Source organism: Salvelinus alpinus, chromosome 5 (assembly GCF_045679555.1).
Source record: "Salvelinus alpinus chromosome 5, SLU_Salpinus.1, whole genome shotgun sequence".
Classification (NCBI taxonomy): Eukaryota; Metazoa; Chordata; class Actinopteri; order Salmoniformes; family Salmonidae; genus Salvelinus; species Salvelinus alpinus.
Window position 1 is genome coordinate 88251866 of NC_092090.1, and position 17516 is coordinate 88269381.

The 17516-nt window shown below is 44.0% G+C and overlaps 1 protein-coding gene across 3 annotated transcripts in view; it reads left to right on the forward strand.

Annotated features, from left to right (window-relative positions):
• LOC139577168 (EGF-like repeat and discoidin I-like domain-containing protein 3) overlaps positions 1-17516 on the forward strand; it is a 204313-nt gene that overhangs the window by 142824 nt on the left and 43973 nt on the right. For all 3 annotated transcript variants that reach the window (XM_071404062.1, XM_071404063.1, XM_071404061.1), the window contains 3 exons: positions 261-416; positions 8141-8285; positions 8505-8689. In XM_071404062.1, the coding sequence (XP_071260163.1) occupies positions 261-416; positions 8141-8285; positions 8505-8689 (486 nt within the window). The remainder of the gene's footprint in view (positions 1-260; positions 417-8140; positions 8286-8504; positions 8690-17516) is intronic.

Consider the following 17516-nt stretch of genomic DNA (forward strand, 5'->3'; position numbering starts at 1 on the left):
ACATACGTACACATGGATTTTGTACTGTAGATATGTGGTAGCGGTAGAGTAGGGTCCTGAGGGCACACAGTGTCTTGTGAAATCTGTGAATGCATTGTTATGTTTTTCAAATTTAGCAGCTAATGGGGATCAATAATAAATACAAACACACACGCTCACACACACAATACATACATGTATGAATATGTACACTCACACACAGACACACAAACTCACACACAAGGGTCTTGATTGCTGTTTTATCCCTTATTTCTCCACAGATAAACCTACAGAGGAGGATGCGGGTCACGGGCCTAATTACCCAGGGTGCAAAGCGCATCGGCAGCCCAGAGTACGTCAAGTCTTACAAAGTGGCCTCTAGTGATGATGGCAAGACCTGGAGGACAAACAAAGTCAAGGGCACAGACGAGGACATGGTGAGACACACACACACACTCACAGCAACTGGAGACCACACACCAAGTCAAGGGCAGAGTGGAGGACATGATGAGATTACTTTTTAATTAGCCAGCTCACTCCGGGTTCCTCTTCCTAGCACTTACCCCCCTCCACTTTTTATGACTTTTAGATTGCATTTTATACTATTTGGGGATAAACGGCCACCAAATAGACTCCCCGACACTCTGTCATTTTTGACAGCGCACCATGTCCCCTGTCCTGTCCTCCAACCAGCCATCCCCATTTTGACCCCTGCCACCAATGGATTGTGTATGTGTGCCATTCAGAGGGTGAATGGGCAAGACAAAAGTTTGAAGTGCCTTTGAACAGGGAACAGGGTATGAAAGTAGGTGCCAGGCGCACCAGTTGTTCATGCTGAACGGTTTCTTGTGTGTATCAAGAATTGTCCACCACCCAAGAACATGCAGCCAACTTGACACTACTGTGGAAGCATTGGAGTCAACATGGGCCAGCATCTCTGTGGAACGCCTTTGACAGCTTGTAGAGTCCATGCCCCAACGATATGAGGCTGTTCTGAGGGTAAATGGGGGGTGCAACTCAATATTAGGAAGGTGTTCCTAATGTTTGGTATACTCAGTGTATATATCTACAGTACCAGTCAAAAGTTTGGACACACCTACTCATCAAGGGTTTTTCTTTATTTTTACTATTTTCTACATTGTAGAATAATAGAGAAGACATCAAAACTATGAAATAACACATATGGAATCATGTAATAACCAAGAAATTGTTAAACAAATCCAAATATATTTTAGATTCTACAAAGTAGCCACTCTTTGCCTTGATGACAGCTTTGCACAATCTTGGTATTCTCTCAACCAGCTTCATGAGGAATGCTTTTCCAACAGTCTTGAAGGAGTTCCCACATATGCATATGTTGGCTGCTTTTCCATCACTCTGCTGACCAACTCATCCCAAACCATCTCAATTGGGTTGAGGTCGTGTGATTGTGGAGGCCAGATCATCTGATGCAGCACTCTATCACTCTCCTTGGTCAAATAGCCCTTACACAGCCTGGAGGTGTTTTGGGGTTCATTGTCCTGTTGAAAAACAATTGATTGTCCCACTAAGCGCAAACCAGATGGGATTTCATATCGCTGCAGAATGCTGTGGTAGCCATGCAGGTTTAGTGTGCTTTGAATTCTAAATAAATCACCAACAGTGTCACCAGAATAACATCCCCACACCATCACACCTCCTCCATGCTTCACGGTGGAACCACACATGCGGAGATCATCTGTTCACCTACTCTGCGTCTCACAAAGACACAGCGGTTGGAACCAAAAATGTCAAATGTTTTCCTTTGCGTGTCTTTATTTTGATGTTGAGATGTGTCTGTTACTCTGTGAAGCATTTATTTTGGCTACAATCTGAGGTGCAGTTAACTCTAATGAACTTATTATCTGCAGCAGAGGTAACTCTGGGTATTCCTTTCCTGTGGCGGTCCTCATATGAGAGCCAGTTTCATCATAGCGCTTGATGGTTTTTGCGACTGTACTTGAAGAAACTTTCAAAGTTCTTGAAATTTTCCAGATTGACAGACCTTCATGTCTTAATAACGAAATGATGGACTAACGTTTCTCTTTGCTTATTTGAGCTGTTCTTGACATAATATGGACTTGTTCTTTTACTAAATAGGGATATCTTCTGTATACCACCTCTACCTTGTCACAACACAACTGATTGGCTCAAATGCATTAAGAAGGACAGAAATTCCATAAATTAAGTTTTAACAAGGCTCACCTGTTAATTGAAATACATCCCAGGTGACTACCTCATGAAGCTGGTTGAGAAAATGCCAAGAGTGTGCAAAGTTGTCATCAAGGCATCGTGTGGCTACTTTCTCAAATCTCAAATATAAAATACTGTATATTTTTATTTGTTTAACACTTTTTGGTTACTACATAGTTATTTCATAGTTTTAATGTCTTCGCTATTATTCCACCATGTTGAAAATAGCAAAAATAAAGATAAACCCTGGAATGAGTAGTTGTGTACCAACTTTTGACAGGTACTGTATACAGTTGAAGTCGGAAGTTTACATACACCTTAGCCAAATACATTTAAATTCAGTTTTTCACAATCCCTGACATTTAATCCTAGTAAAATCTCCCTGTTTTAGGTCAGTTAGGATCACCACTTTATTTTAAGAATGTAAAATGTCAAAATAATTGTAGAGAGATGTCACGTTCCTGACCTGTTTTCTGTTGTTTTGTATGTGTTTGACGGTCAGGGCGTGAGTTTGGGTGGGTAGTCTTTGTTATGTGTTTCTGTGTTGGTTTAAGGGTGACCTGATATGGCTCTCAATTAGAGGCAGGTGGTTTTCATTTCCTCTGATTGAGAGCCATATTAAGGTAGGTGTTTTCACTTTGATTGTTGTGGGTGGTTGTCTCCTGTGTCAGTGTCTGTATGTTACGCCACACGGGACTGTTTTCGGTTTTGTTTGTTCGTTCGTTTTATATAGTCAGTTTTCCTGTTATTGCGTTCTTCGTGTTTCATGTAAGTTCGTCGTCCAGGTCTGTCTACATCGTTTATTTGTTTTGTTAATTATTCAAGTATCGTTCGTTTTTCGTCTTGTGTAAATAAATTATGTCATCACACAACGCTGCATCTTGGTTCAATCCCTGCTCCTCCTCTTCGGATGAAGAGGAGGAGGAAAGCCGTTACAGAACCACCCACCAATCCAGAACCAAGCAGCGGAAATTCGAGCAGCGGCCAAGAGATCAGGACTCATGGACTTGGGAGGAAGTATTAGAGGGAAAAGGACACTGGGCGCACATTGGGGAATATCGCCGCGCTCGTGAGGAGATGGAGGCAGCGAGAGCCCAACAGCGGTGGTATGAGGAGGCAGCAAGGAGACGTGGCTGGAAGCCCGAGAAGAAACCCCAAAAATGTCTTGGGGGGGGGCTAAGAGGTAGTGGGCCAAGGGCAGGTAGGAGACCTGCGCCCACTTCCCAGGCTTACCGTGGAGAGCGGGAGTACGGGCAGACACCGTGTTACGCAGTAGAGCGCACGGTGTCTCCTGTACGTGTGCATAGCCTGGTGCGGGTTATTCCACCTCCCCGCACTGGTAGGGCTAGATTGGGCATTGAGCCAGGTGTCATGAGGCCGGCTCAACGCGTCTGGTCTCCAGTGCGTCTCCTCGGGCCGGCTTACATGGCACCAGCCTTACGCATGGTGTCCCCGGTTCGCCTACATAGCCCGGTGCGGGTTATTCCACCTCCCCGCACTGGTCGGGCGACGGGGAGTATTCAACCAGGTAAGGTTGGGCAGGCTCAATGCTCAAGGGAGCCAGTACGCCTGCACGGTCCGGTATTTCCGGCGCTACCTCCCCGCCCCAGCCCAGTACCACCAGTGCCTACACCACGCACCAGGCTTCCAGTAAGTTTTCAGAGCCCTGTTCCTTCTCCCCGTACTCGTCCTGATGTGCGTGCCCTCAGCCCGGTGCCACCAGTGCCGGTACCACGCACCAGGCCTATAGTGCGCTTCGAGAGGTCAGTGTGCCCTGTTCCTGCTCCCCGCACTAGGCTTGAAGTGCGTGTCTCCAGTCCGGTGCCTCCAGTTCCGGCACCACGCACCAGGCCTACAGTGCGTCTCAGCCGGCCAGAGTCTTCCGTCTGCCAAGCGCCGCATGAACTTCCCGTCTGTATTGAGCCTTCAAAGCCGCCCGTCTGCCATGAGCCTGCAAAGCCGCCCGTCTGCCATGAGCCTACAGAGCCTTCCGCCAGACAGGAGCCGCTAGAGCCTTCCGCTAGACAGGAGCCGCTAGAGCCTTCCGCCAGACAGGAGCAGCCAAAGCCTTCCGCCAGACAGGATCAGCCAGAGCCATCCGTCTCCGCAGCGCCATCTGAGCCATCCGTCTCCCCAGCGCCATCTGAGCCATCCGTCTCCCCAGCGCCATCTGAGCCATCCGTCTCCCCAGCGCCATCTGAGCCATCCGTCTCCCCAGCGCCGTCTGAGCCATCCGTCTGCCCAGTGCCGTCTGAGCCATCCGTCTGTCCCGAGCCATTAGAGCCGCCCGTCTGTCCCGAGCCGTCAGAGCCGATAGTCAGTCAGGAGCCGCTAGAGCCATTCGTCAGACAGGATCTGCCAGAGCCGCCAACCAGACAGGATCTGCCAGAGCCGATAACCAGACAGGATCTGCCAGAGCCGCTAACCAGACAGGATCTGCCAGAGCCGCTAACCAGACAGGATCTGCCAGAGCCGCTAACCAGACAGGATCTGCCAGAGCCGCTAACCAGACAGGATCTGCCAGAGCCGCCAACCAGACAGGATCTGCCAGAGCCGCCAACCAGACAGGATCTGCCAGAGCCGCCAACCAGACAGGATCTGCCAGAGCCGCCAGCGAGCCATGAGCGTCCAGAGCCGTCAGCCAGCCATGAGCAGCCAGATCCGTCGGCCAGCCATGAGCAGCCAGATCCGTCAGCCAGCCATGAGCAGCCAGATCCGTCAGCCAGCCATGAGCTGTCCAGCCAGGATCCGCCAGAGCCGTCCAGCCAGGATCCGCCAGAGCCGTCCAGCCAGGATCCGCCAGAGCCGTCCAGCCAGGATCCGCCAGAGACAGCCATCCAGAACTGCCCCTCAGTCCAGAGCTGTCTCTCTGTCCGGAGCTGCCCTTCAGTCCGGAGTTGCTCTCTATCCTGACCTACCTCTCTATCCTGACCTACCTCTCTATCCTGACCTACCTCTCTGTCTTGAGCTACCTTATCCCGGTGCTGCCCCTTATATCGACGGTACCCTTTAAAGTAAGTGGGTGGAATAGGAGGGTGGTCATTCAGAGGGGAAGACGGAAGTTGGGTTTGACTATGGTGGGGTGGGGACCTCGCCCAGAGCCTGAGCCACCACCGTGGTCAGACGCCCACCCAGACCCTCCCCTAGACTTTTGGTGGTGCGCCCGGAGTTCGCACCTTGAGGGGGGGGGGTTCTGTCACGTTCCTGACCTGTTTTCTGTTGTTTTGTATGTGTTTGACGGTCAGGGCGTGAGTTTGGGTGGGTAGTCTTTGTTATGTGTTTCTGTGTTGGTTTAAGGGTGACCTGATATGGCTCTCAATTAGAGGCAGGTGGTTTTCATTTCCTCTGATTGAGAGCCATATTAAGGTAGGTGTTTTCACTTTGATTGTTGTGGGTGGTTGTCTCCTGTGTCAGTGTCTGTATGTTACGCCACACGGGACTGTTTTCGGTTTTGTTTGTTCGTTCGTTTTATGTAGTCAGTTTTCCTGTTATTGCGTTCTTCGTGTTTCATGTAAGTTCGTCGTCCAGGTCTGTCTACATCGTTTATTTGTTTTGTTAATTATTCAAGTATCGTTCGTTTTTCGTCTTGTGTAAATAAATTATGTCATCACACAACGCTGCATCTTGGTTCAATCCCTGCTCCTCCTCTTCGGATGAAGAGGAGGAGGAAAGCCGTTACAAGAGAATGATTTATTTCAGCTTTTATTTCTTTCATCACATTCTCAGTGGGACAGAAGTTTACATACACTCAATTAGTATTTGGGTAACATTGCCTTTAAATTGTTTAACTTGGGTCAAACGTTTCGGGTAGCCTTCCACAAGCTTCCCACAAATAGTTGGGTGAATTTTGTCCCATTCCTCCTGACAGTGCTGGTGTAACTAAGTCAGGTTTGTAGGCCTCCTTGCTCGCACACGCTTTTTCAGTTCTGCCCACAAAATGTCTATAGGATTGAGATCAGGGCTTTGTGATGGCCACTCCAATACCTTGACTTTGTTGTTGCCATTTTGCCACAACTTTGGAATTATGCTTGGGGTCATTGTCCATTTGGAAGACCCATTTGTGACCAAGCTTTAACTTCCTGACTGATGTTGCTTCAATATATCCACACAATTTTCTTTCCTTGTGATGCCATCTATTTTGTGAAGTGCACCAGTCCCTCCTGCAGCAAAGCACCCCCACAACATGATGCTGCCACCCCCGTGCTTCACGGTTGGGATGGTGTTCTTCGGCTTGCAAGCCTCCCGCTTTTTCCTCCAAACATAATGATGGTCATTATGGCCAAATAGTTCTATTTTTGTTTCATCAGACCAGAGGACATTTCTCCAATACAAAGAGGTTCTGAGTACATCCACAGGTACACCTCCAATTGACTCAAAATGTGTCAATTAGCCTATCAGAAGCTTCTAAAGCATGACATTATTTTCTGGAATTTTCCAAGCTGTTTAAAGGCACTGTCAACTTAGTGTATGTAAACTTCTGACCCACTGGAATTGTGAATAAGTGAATTATAAGTTAAATAATCTGTCTGTAAACAATTGTTGGAATAATTACTTGTGTCATGCACAAAGTAGATGTCCTAACCGACTTGTCAATACAATAGTTTGTTAACAAGAAATTTGTGGAGATGTTGAAAAACAAGTTTTAATGACTCCAACCTAAGTGTATGTAAAGTACCGACTTCAACTGTATATTCTGAAAAAAATATAAACGCAACATGCAATCATTTCTAAGATTTTACTGAATTACAGTTCATATAAGGAGATCAGTTAATTGAAATGGTCACAGATATCTTTCAAAAATTAGCCTCACAACAGGGCTCAGGATCTCGTCAAAGTATTTCTTTGCATTTAAAATTGGCATCGATAAAATGCAATTGTTTTCATTGTCTGTAACTTATAACTGCCTATACCATAACCCCACTGCCACCATGGGGCACTGTTCACAACGTTGACATCAGCAAACTGCTTGCCCAAATGACGTCATAAACTTGTTCTGCGGTTGTAAGGCTGGTTGGACGTACCGGTTGGACGTACATTCCTGCAATCAGCATGCCAATTGCACGCTGTGGCATTGTGTTCTTTGACAAAACTGCACATTTTCAAGTGGCCTTTTAATGTCCCCAGAACAAGGTGCACCTGTGTCATGATAATGCTGTTTAATCAGCTTCTCGATATGCCACAGCTGTCAGGGGGAGGATTATCTTGGCAAAGGATAAACACTCACTAACAGGAAGTAAACAGATGTGTGCACAACATCTGAGAGAAATAAGCTTTTGTGCGTATGGAGAATTTCCCGGATATTTTATTTCAGCTCATGAAATATGGGACCAACACTTTACATGTTGCGTTTATATTTTTGTTATATATACAGTATATAGTTGTTACTCTAACAACTGTAAGATTAATGAGGCATGCGGAACACCGGGGTGAGAGGCTAAACTCAAAACCCAGTTGTTAATTTTCTTGCCTGAGATCTTTGAGTCTGACTGAGTGTGCTAGCCAGAGAGTAGACTCTGATGTTCTGACCTAGAGGGACCCCCCTTTTTAGTATACCTCTGTTCAATGCTGACCTGAATTCATCCAGAGAGAGCTGCATTCCTTAACACACACACAAACACACACACACAAACAAACATGCATACCACCTGAGAGGGCCCTGTGAAACACTATGTTAGTTCATTTGGGGATAGCACTGTAAAACGGTCTATATGGCATGGCAAGGTAATTGGTCCACTAATTCAAAACACATCGTGTGCTTACAAATTACCAGCTTAAATCGTGCAATTTAAATCATATATTTTTCCAGTAATTCGAGCTCATTGAATGGCAGCAATTTGTTGAGTTTCGAGTAGACACTAGAGACCGTGTGAGAGACTGTTCACAGAGACAATTTGCTTCCTCCTTCCTATCCCTTTTAACCCCTCTTCTGTCGTATAATTTCCCTCCTCAGATATTCCGTGGAAATGTGGAAAACAACGCACCTTCTGCCAACTCCTTCACCCCTCCCATTGAGGCGCAGTACGTGCGCATCTACCCCCAGGTCTGTAGGAGACACTGCACCCTGCGCATGGAGCTGCTTGGCTGTGAGCTGACAGGTAATAATTAATGACTAGAGGTTCGCACAGGTGTCGCGCCACCTAGGTGCGGGTAGAAGTTCCCCTTCTTGGAAGAACAGAACAGTTCTGCATTTCTCAAGAAGTACAATAGGGGGCGCCATTGAGTATTGTCAAATCATATTTCTTTGGAAGTATTGTTTTGGAGGTCATTTGCAGTTCTAGAAAGGACTGTTTCCACTAACGAGTTTGTTTCTCCAGGCTGCTCTGAGCCCATGGGGATGAAGTCAGGCCACATCCAGGACTACCAGATCACAGCGTCCAGCCTCTTCAGAACACTCAACATGGACATGTTCACCTGGGAACCCAGCAAGGCCCGTCTGGACAAACAGGGAAAGGTCAATGCCTGGACTTCTGGACGCAGTGACCAGTCCCAGTGGCTTCAGGTAGGAGGCTACCCTGCTTCCCATCTAAGAAAACATAGGAACTGGAGTTTCTCCTGGCCACATAATCTGACCAGGAAAAACAGAGGATCGTAGGAATAGCCTAGTCAGGATAAATTAATTTGTTATTTTTCAGCAGAAACTTGCATAAAGGAACTTATACTATATGCATTCAGAACTTGTGGCTTATGGGGGAAGCATACTTCAACTTTATTTTGTAAGCATCATACATCTACTAACTTAACCACCAGAACCTCATAACTCCAACTAGTCCTAATTCAACCACCTTTTCTATAACTACTCCTGAATGCAACTCCGGCCACGCCTGCACTGTGCTTGTGAATCTGCCCTCTTGTCCTCTTACCTTTAGCTGCAGCCCAGTACGTGCTGTCACACTACAGTTATCCTATTTGTGCTCATTAAGGTAACTGATTGTCTCAGACGACCCAGCCGGGGCCTTAAGCAAAGACGCATCCCTCAACGGACACTTATAGTTTGTCCTCCCAGGAACTTGAGAAGTATCTCGTTACCAAAAAGCGTGAGAGAGTGACTTAGAGAGTATATGAGAAGATTTTGTCTAGAATAACAGTTGGGAACAGAGCAGGTCACAGCTGTTTGGAATCATCGGGACTTAGCCAGATGTGAATGTGCATCAGTGTTTCAAAACAATCGTAGATATAGTCCAGATGCAGGATCTTAATTTGATCACCCTGTTGCAGGAGAACTTTAGTGCAATGCAGGAAATGTGTAACTTGTAGTGTACTTGAGGTAAAAAAAGGCTTCTGAAGTTTTCAATTTCCACTTTGCGATTTCAGACTTGATGTTCCCTTACGAAAAATGTATCAATCCCTACAAAAATGTCCATGAAATATGATCATCATAATAATTCAAATGTCCTGTTGCTGCAGGATTATTTTCATGCTGTAACAAACTGACTCAAATTAAGATTCTACATCTGTATGTCCTTATTGTTTATTGCAGTGTCCGCAGTTGACTTAAGATGCTGAGAAGTTCCAGGGAAGGAGATAAAAGCTTCTCCCTACAGGCTGCACTGGTTCCAACATGAATTAAGCTATCCTGGCATTACAAAAGCTCTGTTATGAAACGTTGCTCGTTATGACACTGTCACCTGACCTGACAAGGACAAAACTCTGGATTCCAGTAGCCTGGAGTTTTCTAGCTGGTTAGGTGACATGGTCAAGAAAACTCCTGGCCCTAGACATACTGCAGTAAAAATACAGGAATATTTTGTTTTCTAGAACAGTAAAATAAAGGGCATAGCATTTGTGTCTGATGGTGATCTCTGGGATCGGTTGTTCCCTGGCCTTTCTGTCGTCTCCTACCTCTCTGATAGTCCGTTAGAGCCTAGCGGTGACATAAACAGTGCCCCACAGTAGTGCCCCCTTGTCTAGCCATAATTACATTGGCTGAACCTGGCGTGAGATATGTTTTTATCACAGCAAAGGCCTTCTAAGAAGGAAGAGGCCAGGCTCTGCGGTTAGACTAGCTCCAGACAGGCCATGAAGCTCAGTTGAATTGATTGCTGTGGATAGAGGGAAACTTGTGGTTTGATATTACATGCTGTGCCTACAGGAGGAGGGAGAGGCTATGAAGCCTGCTGTTAAATCAATGGCTTCCTCCAACGACAAGGATACATGGCGATGCCCACTTCTCCCCACACCTTCTAGACCTATGGCAAGGAAAAATAAATAGAAGCATTGATGTTTTCACCTCACATTAGTGTGTTTGTCACAGGAAGTATTGATGTTCATATGGTAATGTGCGGATGTGTTTGTTTATGTGTATGTGGGATGTGTATGAATGGATACACTCTACATATGAATGTTGGTGACTCTACTCACAGTTCAATATCTTCTCCGCACCAGTTGCCATGGTGAATAATTGATTACCAGTGACATTACTGGATGACTTTACACTTGATAGATTAATGGAATTAATCACACTTAGTGACAAGTTAAGTATTCTAATTAATCAAGACAACTGCAGTAGAGCAGCAGGAAGAAAATCCTTTACAGAGTGCAAACACGCCAGACTAGATCTGGCCATGGAAGAGACTGAACCCGCTCTCATCTGACTAACGAACCAGTCACTGTAATGAAATGTTGATATTGTCACATATGTATCTTTATCTTGAGGAGACCAAACAAACGTTGTGCATGATAAGGGTGAGACAGACTTTCGATATGACTTTCATGATCTTTTTGTAAGACCCACCTGCTCACACCCCCATCTCCAGTGTTTAAGTATACATTTTTTAAAGATGATTGATTAGAAAAGTATTGTCCAACCCATCGGGTATCTCACTGCACCCTCATATGCCGTGTCTTGAAATATGCAGATAGATGGATTAAAAGTACATTTACACTGTAATAATTCCCACTTTAAATTACGTTCAGCTTATAAATGCTTCATAAAGCCTTCATAATGCCTTCAATAAGCACTACAAAATGTGTTACAAAGCAGCTATAACCATATTTCATGCTTTATACAGGGTTCATAAATGTGGCATAACTGTGTGACATAATCACCTATGTCAAATGTGACATAACCCACTAGATTGAATATGATATAAACATGTGCTTTATAAAGGGTGACAACATGTGCTGATAAGCTCTAAAGTGATGTCATGTTAGTCACATTACACCTAATCTCTTTCCCAGACACTTCTGACAAAATGTGTGGAAGGTCTAGTGGACCAAAGCATCAAACTTGGCCATCAGTTAATTTTTAGAAGATCAATTGTGGAAATGGGCATGGTTTAGCCATAATTATGACTTTTTGACTGTGTTAAGTAGTGACGATGATAAATAATTTACTCAGTAAGGTCACTCCTATAGAATTCTATGGTCACTCCCACTAAGGCCAACTTTTAATGGCTATCCCAGGAGTATACTGTATGTGCTGTGTGTGCAATAGCCGAGGGACGACGTTACTCGAAGAAACGCTTACCTTGATGAAAGCCCCCAACCTAAAGAAATTGAAAGTGTCTTTCTTCTGGAACCAAGTTACATGTTCCTCAGTACACAAACATGCACAGAACAAAAATTAGCCATACTGCGCGGTGCTGGGCCCAGTCAGGTCTTTGACACATTCACCCACTCCCCCGATGACATAGCAGCCACAAAATGTTGTCACCATTGTAACAGGTTGTAATCAAGCCCTGGTCTCCGGCATGGGAACAGAAGAGGAATACCTGGTGCGGTAGTCTCAGGTTGGACTACTCCAAATCATCTTGGTTCTGACACACGCACACAAACGCAAGCTTTGCAGGTCCATCAAATCATTTAAATACCTCTCACACCCTACAGTAACCTGTAGATCATGAGACAACCTTCATAAATCAACAGAATGTTAATAACCTATCTATTTACATGTTATGTAGTGTCCTGTAATACTTAGATTGAAGTGAGACACCTTCGGTCATTCATAACACATCCGTAAAGACTATATCGCATGATGCTGTACTTAATTTAAATTCAAACACTTTTGGTCATTTATAACACATACATAAATGCCTTGTACCATATGACTCTGTACTTACTATAAGGTCAGACACCTTTGGTCATTCATAACTCATATATAAAGGCTTATTGATTTCAACACAAATGTATTAACACTTAGAGAATTATCACTAACAGCTAAAACAAATAAACATTAAAAACTTGTTCAAAACCATACATTTCCTTTTATTTGTAAATGTTTTAAGCAATACAAATACATTACATTTCTAAAAGTTCAGCAATGCAAATACATTGAACATTACACAGGGCTGTGAATAGTTTAGCTTGTCCCTAAGCTGGCGGACGTATGGTAATTGCCTTTCTTCCTGCTACAGTTACTGCATGTTGGTTCCAACCTTAAAAGTAACAACAAAGAAAGTTAGCAGGTCTGTTAGGGAAGGCCTTTGTCACACCATCAGGAAAGGGAATTCCTGTGCTTCACTAGAAACTCAAAATGGGAAGATGGGAAACTCCATTCAAATCATATTATATTCCTCTTACAGTTACAAATCTCATAACATGACGACGGGACGCTGCGGTATCTAGGGGATTTGTATTTAGCTGAGCCTGCAAGCTAGCTACATTTCGGATAGCTAGCAATTGTTGTGAAGTCACTGAACTTATTTTTTTTAAATGATTGAGGTAGCTACAGTAATCTAAGTCAACACTTAACTACTACAACCTAATTTAATTTACAATAAATAAAGGTTAACTTGTTTTTCATTGTCCAGTGGCAGCACAAATGGGCATTTTACTTTACTCCACCCATTCTATTGGGGACCGATTCACATCTTATGTGCGCTTACTGCACTACAGAAAACCCGCTAACCAAACAACAGTGCAGGGCATGCTCACTGAATTAAAGGGCAACTACCCTCAAAAATACACATTTCTTAGATTTTTACAAGACCTCAAAAGTCATCCCCTGATGTGGTTTAAACATCTACCGCACCTGCTTTTAAAAGGCCCTACCAACATGTTTTTCCATGAATGACTCCACTTTAGAGTGTGTGTAATCCTGCAGCACAGCATTTTGGGGGAAGGTCAGGTCCAACACTGACTATGCAGCCAAGAGTTAAAGTGGTTTGGCCATCCTAGAAATGTTGTAGTGAAATATAACATATCAAATTCAGCAGACGCTTTTATCCAAAGCGAGTAACAGTCAAGTGTAAATAAATGTTTACGTATGGGTGGTTCTGGGAATCGAATCCAAATTCCTGGCTTTGCAATGCTCTTTGTGAAGCCTCAATTTAATATTATTTATAAAGGCCTTTATTAAGCAGTGCTTATGCCACCCTTTATAAAGCACAGGTTTATGTCAGCAGAATTCCAGCAGCATACCACCCTGGATCCCACTGCTGACTTGCTTCTGAAGCTAAGCAGGGTTGGTCCTGGATGGGAGACCAGATGTTGCTGGAAGTGGTGTTGTAGGGCCAAAAGGAGGCACCCTTTCCTCTGGTCTAAAAAAATATCCCACTGCCCCAGCACAGTGATTGGGGACATTGCCCTGTGTAGGGTGCCGTCTTTTGGATGGGACGTTAAACGGGTGTCCTGACTCTCTGTGGTTACTAAAGATCCCATGGCACTTATTGTATGAGTAGGGGTGTTAACTGCAGTGTCCTGGCTTATTTCCCAAACTGGCCCTCATACCATAATGGTCACCTAATCATCCCCAGTTTACAATTGGCTCATTCCTCTCCCCTGTAACTATTCCCCAGGTCATTGCTGTAAATTTGAATGTGTTCTCAGTCAACTTACCTGGTAAAATAAAGGTAAAATAATGAATACATTTTTTTACATAGTGGGTTATGTCACATTTGACATTGGTGTTTATGGCACATTTATGAACCCTTTATCAAGCATGACAAATGGTTATAGAAGATTTGTAACACATTTATGTAGTGTTTATGAAGTCTTTATGAAGGCTTTATGAATCCTTTATGTCATTTAAATCGGGAGACACCTACTCATCCCAGGGTTTCTCTTTTATTCGACTATTTTCTACATTGTAGAAAAATAGTGAAGACATCAAAACTATGAAATAACACACATGGACTCATGTAGTAACGAGTGAGTCCATGAGTAGGTGTGTCCAAACGTTTTGACTGGTACTGTATGTTCCAACATCCATCTTGTACCAACATCAGTCATCTGTAAGTCTTTCTTCCAATAGTAAGAGATAGTCAGTTGGATAGGCTCTCTGCAAGGTTTTGTATATCTTACCTATCATATGAATATCCTTTTCTGAATCAAATAGGATTCCCTCAAGATTTTTCTGATGTCCAAAATATTTCAAATAAAATAATTGTGATATGAAACTTTTAAATTGTTTGTATTTGAAAATATCTACTTTGGTCAGCCCAAAACTGCTTTTTAATTCTCTCATGGAAATAAATTACTTGATAATAGGAAATAAATGTAAGGTTTCTATGGCCTTAGTTTTCCATGTGGACCAATTTATCAGTCCATTCTGAAAAGCTATCCAAGGATTATGCCATCGGGTTGTGTTTTTGGGGAGTGATATTGGTTATTGCAGAATCTTACGGTTTCTTCCATATTGTTATAGCGTTCTTAACTTTGAAGTTGTTAATGTTTTTAGCTTCATCCTTGGAAAATAGACACGTAAAAAGATTCATCCTCTGAAAATAGACATGTAAAAGGATTCTTCCTCTGAAAATAGACATGTAAAAGGATTCTTCCTCTGAAAATAGACATGTAAAAGGATTCTTTGACTTTCAGTAGCGCTTCAAGTAGCTGAGTTAGCTGTAGCCTGGTACATCCCAGGGACCCCTCCCAGGCAAACCGGCGACCCAGGGACCCCATCATACGTTAACAAAGATTACATTTTTTTGTCTTGTCATCAGGTGAATGATAATGGCAAGGATAAGTGATCAACATTTCAAAACGAATAGATTTGGTAAATCGTTTTTCATTATTTTGACCTCCCAACACTATAATTGGACGAGGAAGTGTAATTCTTGCAGCCTATAAACTAGAAAGGTAACGGCAAACACATTTTGGCTAAGAGCAGCCGTTTAGCTGGTTAAACAGAACTTTCCGCGCTGGTAGCCTTTTTGTTGGGTGCTTTTTCAAAGACTGTCAGATACTGTACACCAGTGAGTGTAATTAGCTTCAATGAGTGTAATATGCTGAATATTGGGACTTCATAAATAAAGTTGACATCATTAGAAATAAGATATTTTCCTATGTTCTACTTTAGTTATGTAATTCAAAATGTGTTTAGTCTGTTGTTTCTAACGATGTTCATAAAAACATTGAGATAGTTGTTTTTTTCGCCGACCCCTGCAGTACCCCTGGTTGAATCCCCCTGGCCCAGTACCATCGCTATACCACGTGAAATGTCTACTCTACAAAGACAATGCAAAGAGCAGGCTTGTTGAGCCTTCTGTGACTCTTGATCCCTTTGTTGTATTTTCTAAATTGATAGTAGTTGAAATAGGAAATGCATGCTTATACAAATAATTGACACAAAAGCTCAGACTGATGTTTTCATTCAGGCAACCATTTTGTTTTTCAGTAGCCTGCCAAACAATACAGAAACTGAATTAGCACAGATACTGAATGTTTTTTCATACTTTCTTTCCTACGTTGTTATTTTTCCTGGTCACCATTCATTTCTTCAAGAAAGCCCCCGTCACTCCAAGTATGTCATTTGATACCTCTGAACATCATTCATTTTCCTCTTAATGAGTGTGTAGTTACCTACTACGTTGCCGTCCAGCATCTCAGGGAACCTTTGGGCACACGTACAGAATGAAGTTCTTTGTTTGGCAGTGCTCACTTGCCCCCGCCGCCGTCCCAGTGCGTGGTCTGGCACCAACTCGGATATGTCTTATGAGATACCCGTCCATGGAACAACAGAACAGCATACCTATGGATCTCTCCCTTACTCAGGTGGCACAGGAAGTTGTGCTCCGCTGGCGTTAACTCATCAGGATGTATAATATCTCAGTGTGGTGAGAGCAGTACAATAGGATACCAGAGGGATGTGTCTGTGGCAGCGAAGGGCTGTAGGCTGTGGTGCTGCCTCTTCCTTGTGACCAGGGGGGTGGAGTGTCTGGATGTTTTGTTGGTGTCCATGGGTCTTGTATCTGCTGTAGGGGGATCTCAAAGATGGGCAGTGGCCTGAATCCATACACCTTGTGAGCATGAAGGCAGGTCTTAGTTGAGAAGGTGTACAGAGATGAGGGGATTCGATTTATGCTCCGGGCCTTCGTTTTGGAACTGGGTGAGCCGGGTGCCCCGATTGAGGCCGACGGCGAAGTGACTGATGTCAAGCACGTGGAGTAATGGGCACTTAAGTACGGTCAGTTACCATTGATTGACAAGATAAATGCTCTTCTTATTGCATTCAGTAAATGTTTTCCTTTGTTCATATCTCCTGCGTTGTGTTGGAGCTCCATGTGTCCATTTCTGTCTTGGCGCACCTCTATTGGATTACTGTGTTGACGCCATCGCCGGTTCCATTCATATGATTCATGTTTAATATTAGTGTGGGCCCATATCATTTACTTTCATAATGGCCAGGGGTGCACCGCGAGATGAAACGACACAAACACAATTTTTGCCTTTCGACAGCCTAACACGTAAGAGGTGCACTTATTAGGATAGGCTAATGGCCCATTAGCACGCCCGACTGGACATTACACTTAAGTAGGACTCAAATCTACTGAAGAAGAAAAAACACTGACACAATTTATTTGTTTGGTATCTTTATTTTCATTTTCATGTCATGTATTTGACTTCAATGGTATACCATACTATTAATGTTGCCGTTGGTTTCTGAAGAGTTTGTTCACTTATTCCCTGACAGATTTGAAGTCGCCGAGTGTAGCAGAAGGAAGTAAGAACTGCACACTCTGCACAATGTATTGCTTCAACTTGTTGGGCCAAGGCATCTTGCCTTCTACCACACCTGACAAGTTCTGTGCCTCAGCACAGGAATGACTCTTCTGACCAAATGAGATGTACAGCCTGGTAGTTGACTTGTTATAGAATGGTGTAATGGCCTTTAGGTCTTGCTGGTAGTAGCTCCACAGCTGATTCTCAAACCAAAGACCTGAATGTGCTGAATGTACTGAGCCATAGGGGCCCAGGGTACTAGAGGTGCTGGAAGAGGCACATCCATAGGGGCCCAGGGTACTAGAGGTGCTGGACGAGGCACAGCCATAGAGGTGCTGGAAGAGGCACAGCCATAGAGGCCCAGGGTACTAGAGGTGCTGGAAGAGGCACAGCCATAGAGGCCCAGGGTACTAGAGGTGCTGGAAGAGGCACAGCCATAGAGGCCC